General features: G+C 38.5%; 1 protein-coding gene across 1 annotated transcript; it reads left to right on the top strand.

Moving 5' to 3' along the window:
- Nucleotides 1-7065: 7065 nt before the first annotated feature.
- On the top strand, nt 7066-7470 carry LOC135096346 (uncharacterized). Its single transcript, XM_063997801.1, has one exon. The coding sequence runs from the start codon at nt 7066-7068 to the stop codon at nt 7468-7470; it is 405 nt and encodes a 134-aa protein (XP_063853871.1).
- Nucleotides 7471-9006: the final 1536 nt, after the last annotated feature.

Below are 9006 nucleotides of genomic sequence, written 5' to 3'. Positions count from 1 at the left end.
AGGCCCTCACTTCAGGCTCCTTTCTCTGATTACATTATCTTTTATTATTATTTTTTTATGATTTCATTGTTATTTGGCATACTTTTCTCCTTCATCATACGTCATTCTAAGATATTTTATCTGCTCCGCCTCTCCATCGGCCCTCACTTCATATGTGTATTTCATTGCTATTTGGATTTTTTCTTTGCTCCCAAATCACAGTAAAATATTTTTACTCGACATCCAACTCTAAAGATTCCTATTGGGTTATTTTATCGAGTGGTGTAAATAAGTATGAGTATGAAAATTGTCTTGTCTTAGCCATCACTACATTTCTTGGAGGGAGACAGCCTTGGTATATGTATGCAGTTATATTGATTGACACTTTCGTTCTAGTGAATGGGAAAGTTGTTAACCTTATTAATATATATTTTTATGAGTTTTTGGTACTATGTTTAGCTACATATATTTCATTGTGTCACTTCATGCTCCCCTCTGTACATTATAAGTTTAACCTTTTCACTGAGGTCTGGCACACGTCAGGTCTCAAATAAGCCAAATAAGTGATGGGCGAGCTGAATTTTAAACTCCTATTGTTCGTGCTTCATATCAACCACTCACAAATCAAGACTGCCCGAAACAATTTTTATTAAAAAAATCAGCATTTATACTAGGCATTTAATGGACACACAAACCAAATGTGAGTAATCACTGACTTCTTTCAAATAATCTTTATTTTCTAATAAGAGTAAAATCTTACAATGATGATGCTGAAGAATAATTGCGACCCCCAAAAATATCGACATGAAAGGAGAAAGTGCATATAAAAATAAGGCTAATTTTGTGACTCACTTTCAATACACAATTGATATTTACAAGGTAATGTTAATGCAATGAATGAATAAAGGAATGCAGCCCAAAAATATATATTTATATACCATTTGAAAAGAATACAAAACACTTCACTTATAAACTGTAATGCTTTTCTTTGATACAGTAGCAGTTGTTGCAAGACCAAATTTGATCCTTCTATTGTACTTACCACACAAGATGTTACACTGCATAACCCAACACAATCCTCAATCTACACTGGTGTCTTTAACACTGATACATAAGAAAATTAAATTAAATAAATCAAAACATTAAAATAAAAACTTGAGATTTCTCCTCGGCATACCAGGAATACATCAATAAAATGTACCCGTAAAACCTTGGTATATCAGATATACTGGGGCCAAGACAGTCTGATGAAGGTGAAAGTATATGCCCCTCTTATTCCAGACTTTTCCATAGATCAATCACTAGTCTAGATTACCAAGAGATAACACTGCAAAGTGCTGAGTGCACATGTAGTGCATCAAACATTATGACTGCACGGACCACAATGAGTTACTAAGGCAGGGCTGCCTTCCTGTATAGAAAGGTACGCAATACATTTTCTGACATCTGCCACATACTTGGACCACAGCACCAATCAAGTGATGCACCTCACTTCCCATCATTCACACAGACTGCTGCACCACTCGGGGGATGTCACTGCTGCCTTGCACTCATATGCACTGTGACACTGATTGGATGACGTGTCATTGACACCCATCACTCACATGGTCAAGGTATCAATCAGGTGATATTATGATGTGTTATGTCTGTCACACAAACTTACTCAGCAATGAATTACTGACTTGAAAACTACGGTAGGACACCTTGCACTTAATGGTTTTCAGAGAGCAGCAGCCATATCCTCAAATTGACTGTTTGATGGCAGACCCTCAGGAACCCCTAGTTTCTCTATTCAGAAAATCTAATTCAGAACAATGAATAATGAATTTTTGTTGCCTTACCAACTGACTTACATATTTATATATGAATAAAAGTGTTCATGGTTTAAAGTAGACAAACTAAAACAAAAAAATTTCTGTCACTGTTTAAATTACTTCTGGTATTTTTATACTTTTGATATACGAGATTATAATTTCAGTTCCATAGCTAACTGCAGCTGATAAACACAAATTCTGAAATAGCAAAGTCTGATACATCAATGTTTTACTGCAATAATTATAGGCCAAATTCAGTTATAGGTATGGTTTGAGTAAAATTTGTTTCTGCAATACATGACCAGTTTACCACCCAGGTGGTATGGCTTTGTATGAAATAAAAGTTTAATAATAAAATTTTATCTCTACTGACAAATGCATAGAAATAAAAAAACTGCTTGTTTAATCTGTCTCCACCCAACATGAGTTCATAATATCAACATGCAGTAAATTTCATTCAAAGTTCAAAACCAAAACATTATGCAAATCTTGCAGATTTCTACAAAACAATAACATACATTTTCTTTTGAGTAATATCTTCCTTTCTTTGATGTGGTCAGCTACTGCTTATAGATTCCACCATGCACATTCTCCAATGAACATAAACAGGCTTAAAAAGGTGATATACAAGATTGCTCACTCATTTTCCAATTCAGCATCAGGAAGGCATCCATAAATTTTTTTTCTGTGTCTAACAGGAGTGACTGATTTGTTTCCATGGAATAAAAATAATCTAATTGATCATTTAAAATATACATATACAGTATAATAATTTCTTGCACTGAAGGATAAAAGCTTCAAAACTGACCATATGACAACACAGAGGAGCATCTCATGACTGTGAGCTGCCCAGTGGCCCTGCTGATGGGCGAGGTAGTAGTGCTGCAGGTATTTTTATTACATTATAGGCACAATCTGCTATGGCAGCATGTTATAACAGTGTTAGGGATTAAATACCACATTTAATAAAAAAATAAAAATAAAAAAAAAACACCACTGTTAAAAGCATGCAGCCATTACACAAGATACTTGTTACGTGCAAGGGATGCATTCCACTAACACATGGTGTCAAAATTCGTAATATGAATAATTATTTAAATGGAGGAAATGGGATGCGTTCAGGAGGATTTCCTGTATTTACCTTGCCGATAATAAATTCACATTTCCATACAAAAAAATACAAGTGTTCTACAAAGCTTTTATAAACCCCACAGTATTATCATAATTTATCTATATTAACCTACATATCAAAAACATATAAATACATCATAGAGTACAATGACCAACAAGAAAATTGTTGCCAAGGCTCTATGTGAAACATAACTTTAGAGCAATATAGTTTATGAAGTATTACAATAATCTACTTTGTGCAAGATTTCTGGATTGTGTGTCTGGCTATCAAGTGATGTCCTAGCAGCAAAATATGAGCCACAGGCAGACTTGGTGCAAGGCAAACTGAAGGGGTTTCTTGATTCAAACCCCCTTGTTTTTACATTAAAGCCTCATATGTTATCATCATTATTTAGATCATCAGACCAGGATCCACTAACCTTAAAAGTGGAGAAGGCTCAAATCAGGGGTTTGGATTAGAGGGTTTTCATGACATTATTTTGAGCATCAGGCAGAACCATATGAGCCATTTACATACCCACTTAATTAAGAAGGCAACTGCAAAACTTCCTCCCAAAGAGGAAAGCCAAGGAAGACCAACAAGAAGTAAAATGGGTGCCATTTCAAAAAGGGAAGTTATATAAATCAAAATGTACCTGCAAAAGAAATTAAATCCAAACACTCTGATGTTTTTCGAAATGGGCCTGAGTCAACAGTACAATGTCATCTCTAAACAATCTCAAGATGCCAGCATGAAGAGCTGCCAAGCAATCCTTAATACTCAGAAACACCTCATATTTTGTAAGAAATATAAAGCCTGGACCGTGGAAGAGAGAGAGAGAGAGAGAGAGAGAGAGAGAGAGAGAGAGAGAGAGAGAGAGAGAGAGAGAGAGAGAGAGAGAGAGAGAGAGAGAGAGAGAGAGAGAGAGAGAGAGAGAGAGAGAGAGAGAGAGAGAGAGAGAGAGAGAGAGAGAGAGAGAAATTCATATGGAGCAACATGAGTGAATTCAGGTGCATCACAGACACCATATCTTATATTGGTTTCATCCAAGATCCACTTAGATGACCTTGATTTATGATATGGGATGAATATAATGTTAAGAAGGGTAGGTTTGTAATTCTTCCACAAAAATGTTATGACTGTTATAATACTGCAGCTACAAATCTGTAAGATTTGTAATAAGGTAGCAAAATTAAATTTATCATACATATATATGCAGTTTTATAACATATCAAAATGCACACACAGTTTTCCCACATTTACTGCAAAATTCCAAGTGGGGCAACTGCCCATTTTGCCTGTCTCCAGATGTCCATGCAAAGCTATCTTGATGTTCTGAAGTGAGGGCTCTTTCTACTTCATGCATATTGGTGATCTAAGTCACAAGGCACAGGCAGTGACAAAATGGCTCAAGCATAACAAAACTGAAGTGACAATGTGACCAGATCATTCTCCCAATCTCAATCCAAGTTAGAAAGTGTGAGATCTCATGACACAACCCAGAACCAAGAGCATGCAGCACTTTTCATCACCTCTCTGAAGAAGTCACGTTTTTGCAACATGGATAACGATTTTGACAAGTATTTTAGAAACCTGCAATATAGTATGCTAAATTACACTTTTTTTTCTGAGTAGCAATGGAAAAATCACCAAAAATCATTATATGTTAACCTGGAACTTAGCATTAAATTAGTATTTTACCTCACTATTTTCAATATTAATTATGATAAGCAAGACTTTTGTCAGTTAATGTACCATAGTGGCATACAATAAGAGCAAGATACATTAAATCTTCAAAACATACCTATTCACATATAAATGATGAAAAATAAATAAATAAATAAAAATAGATGTGCATGCTCACCTCAAGTTATAACACACTATTTTCAGTGTTGTTTATTAATGGCTTCCATTGAGTTCTTTGTATGACAATGTAAATTGATATAGTTGTTCTTGTGAGTGTTTTGATCAGATCCACTCATCACGCAATCACTATCAATGAAAACAGCCGTCAAGTCTGAGCCTCTGTATGGGGTCTACTAAAAAGCCATTAATGTGATGTCACAAAGTGAGCAAAACTGTTTTTTACTTTGTATCCATGTCTGTCCTGGTTTATCATTCATTACTATAAACAATATGGGCATTTTTCAGTAACTCTCACTGAAAACAATATATTGGAACTGATATTTCTATCAAGCCTTGTCAGTACTTATGAGTGCTATCCAGTTTATAAAGAGAAGCAGCAGAAAATTATACTACCAAAACAGCCATACAGGAAGGATTAGGAAAAATCATTATAGGTAGATACATACTACTTATTCAAGTCCTGGGTATGACTATAAACTGCATCTGGTGGCGAGGCTCTGATTGGGGATTTTCAGAGTTGTAGGGAAGGTAGAGTTACCCTTTAATCTGCCATTGCTCCCAGGTCCACTCTTGACCCGGAGTGGTAGCACCTGCCAAGGGTCCCTGCTGCCTTGTAGCGTGTGCTTCTTTAGGCAGGGGCTAGGAGAAGGAAAACTCTGAATCCAAACCTGCCCTGCAGGTTATGCCCTTCATAGGCAAAGGCTAGGCCCACTACCAATACCTGTGGTTGGTGTAAGCAAGGGCATGCTACCATAAAAATTTGCACCAACCAACAAATGATGGCTGAAACGCATGAAACGGCCCCCAGTCCCTGGCAGGCCTTAAGTGGGTAGGGGGTGCTAAGGATCTCCAGACTGAGAAAACCTGATAAACAAGAGGGAGGAGAACTGTGGGTAGGCACAGTGAATGTGGGGTCAGTGGTGGGCAGGAGTAGGGAAGTGGTGGAGATGTTGGCGAAGAGGAGAGTGGACATTTGTTGCATGCATGAAGTCCAATACAAGAGACAAGAATGCAAACTGTTTGGCTGCGGAGAGGAGTGCTACAAGTTCTGGTGGGCAGGGGAAAAGAAGAAAGCAGGTGTAGGATTGTTGGTACGAGAAGATCTGGTGGAGGATGTGATACAAGTGGAAAGGATAAACGCAAGAATAATAAAGATGAAGATCGTCGTGGGCAGGAAAGTCATGAATATTTTTTCAGTATATGTACCACAAGTGGGTAGACCTGAGGAAGAAAAGGAAGCCTTCTGGGGTGTGTTGGATGATGTGACAACAGTGGCAGACTCAGAGGTACTACTCATTGCTGGTGACCTAAACGGGCATATTGAAGATGACAGAGGAGGATTCAAAGAAGTCATGGGCATCTATGGATTTGGAGTGAGAATTCGGGAAGGAGAAAGAATACTGGAATTTTGCCAAAGTAAAGATCTGAGGGTGATAAATACTATGTTTAAAAAGGACAGGGAGAAGAAAATTACATACGAGTGGAGGAGCAGAAACAAAAATTGATTTCATATTACTGAAGGAGGAAAGGGAGATACAGGTAAGAAACTGTAGGGTCATACCTGGAGAGGCGTGTTTAACACAGCACCACCTACTGAGAGCAGATCTAAATGTGAGAAAGAAGAAGCAGAAAGGCAAAAGGAAAATAAAAGAATGGAAATTGAAGGATGAGGAAACATGAAGACAATTTGAAATGAAAGTGCAACAGAAAAATATGGTAAACAGATGAGGATGGAAGGAACTGAGTAAAAATGTTCTAGAGGCTGCAAAGAGAGTCTGTGGTGAAACAACAGGTCACCAAAGAAAGCAAAGAGAAACATGGTGGTGGAATGAAGCAGTACAGAGAGCAGTGCAAGAAAAGAAAAGGGCATACAAAAGATGGCAGAGAACACAGAATGATGAGGATAAGAGAAAATATAAAGAGAAAGCAAGACAGACTAAAAGAAAGGTAGCCAGAGCAAAGAGGCTGGTGTGGGAAAATTGGGATGTAGAAAGAAATAGTAGTGAGAAGCAAAAAGATATGTTCAAAATTTCAAAACAAATGAAGAAAGAGAAGAAAGATGTAACTGGAGCAAAATATATAAAGGGTGAAGGAGGAATTATCAAGATAAAGGAGGAAGAAGTACTTGAGAGGTGGAGGTGCTACTCTGAAAACCTGTTAAACTTGGATAATGAACACAAGAGGTGGATAAGGTGAAAGTTCCGATAGAAGAAATCTCAGAAGAAGAGGTGAACAGAGCACTGAAAGGAATGAAAAGTGGAAAAGCTCCGGGTCCAACAGGAATCACGTGACTTAATGAAGAAAGCGGGTGTTATAAGAGAATTAACAAGGGTGTTTAGAGGCATAATTGACAAGAGAGACATTCCTGAAGACTGGAAAAATAGTATGACAGTGCCAATCTATAAAGGAAAAGGAGATGCCTTGGAGTGCAGAAAATATAGAGGAATTAGACTATTGGAACATGGAATGAAACTATTCGAAAAGGTATTGGAGGAGAGATTGAGGAAACTGATAAAAGTGGATGGTCAACAGTTTGGATTTCATCCAGGAAGATTGACAGCAGATGCAATTTTTATAATGAGGCAAATACAGGAGAAGTTCAGTGAAAGGAAGAAGAAGCTATTCCATGTCTTTGTTGATCTAGAGAAGGCATTTGCCAGAGAGCCAAGGAGAGCAATTGAGTGGGCACTAAGGAGATAAAAAGTACCCGAAAGGCTCGTGACTGCAATCACGTCTCTGTATGTGGAATCAAGATCAAGGGTGAAAACATTGGCAGGAACATCAAGGGACTTTGGCTTAAGAGTGGGAGTACACCAGGGATCAGCTCTTAGTCTATTACTCTTTATCACAGTAATGGAGGAGGCTACTAAACTGGCAAGAGGAGATGGCCTGTGGGAGCTACTCTATGCCAATGACTTGGAATTGACAGCAGAATCAAGGGAAGAAGTGACTGACATGTTTAATAGGTGGAAGGAGGGGATGGAGCAGAGGGGACTGAAAATAAACATGGAGAAGACAAAACTAATGATGACCAGAAATGAAGCTAGAGAAAGAATTCTGTCAGGAAAATGGCTATGTGGATGTTGTGGAAGAGGAGTGGAAGCGAACTCAGTGTTGTGTACTAGATGTAATAAATGGTGTCACCAACGATGCTCAGGTCTGAGGAATCTCAGAGGGGGTGCAGAACTTTGTATGCCCAAGATGTGTGTGGGAGGAGGGTGGTGGTGGCAGTGGTGATGACGAGGATGTCTAGTTGGAAGTGAATGGAGGTGTGTTGGAGGAGGTACAATAGTTCTACTACTTGGGAGATATGTTGGACTGTAAAACAGGTGTAGAGAGAGTAGTAAGGTTGAGAGTAACAACTGCACGGGGAAGATGGCAAGAAATTGCCAGTTTATTGGTGAACCACAGCATAAAACTGAGGGTCAGGGGAAGGGTATATGGACCTTGTGTCAGATCTGCTCTTCTGTATGGAGCAAAAACATGGGCACTGACGAACAGACTGATAGATATTCTATGTAGCTGTGACCACAGGATGCTGAGATACGTGGCAGGAGTGAGGTGGCAAGACGGGAGGTCTAGCAGTGAGGTGGTGATGTGTGGAGCTGAAGACCTTTCTGTTGAGCTGACGAAGAGAAGACTGAGATGGTCTGGACACGTGAGAAGGGTGGAGGGAGGGGTGTTGAGCGAGGTAGAGGAGGTGAGGGTTGGAGGCTGACGGCCAGTGGGAATGCCAAAGAAAAAGTGGAGAAAGTGTGTGACAGAGGAAAGAATTTGTTGGGTATAGAAGAACATATGGCACAAGATTGCCAGTTGTGGAAAGCAGTCATCACCCATCCAACCCTACCCTATTGGGAAAATGTGGATGTTAAATGAAAATGATGATGATGATGATGACATACTACTTATTCAAGAACAAAAATACTGAAGAGAAAAAAAGTTATAATACATAGATTCTGAATAAAGTAGGAAAAGAAAACTTAAGAAGAGTGACACAGATATACAAGAGCTGCTAAAAAGGCAAACCTCCTGATCCACAACTGAAGCACATTAAAGATGGCCATCTAAAAACACTGAGCTCATCAGCTTTCATTCAATAAGAAATTCTAATAAGTGCAATGATGTTGAGATAAGGAAAAGAAACAGACCAGATCACAGTGGAGTTCCTATGTGACATACGGCTAAAGTTAAGATGGTGGTAAATTTGTCATGTTGTTGCACCAAAAATTTGAACTC

Source organism: Scylla paramamosain, chromosome 3 (genome assembly GCF_035594125.1).
Source record: "Scylla paramamosain isolate STU-SP2022 chromosome 3, ASM3559412v1, whole genome shotgun sequence".
Taxonomy (NCBI): domain Eukaryota; kingdom Metazoa; phylum Arthropoda; class Malacostraca; order Decapoda; family Portunidae; genus Scylla; species Scylla paramamosain.
Note: the sequence above shows the minus strand (reverse complement) of the source record. Positions and strands in the feature narration are given on the sequence as shown.

What these genes read in the sequence shown, in the direction of transcription:
- LOC135096346 (XM_063997801.1), top strand. Translation starts at nt 7,066, where the DNA reads ATGAAGAAAGCGGGTGTTATAAGAGAATTAACAAGGGTGTTTAGAGGC.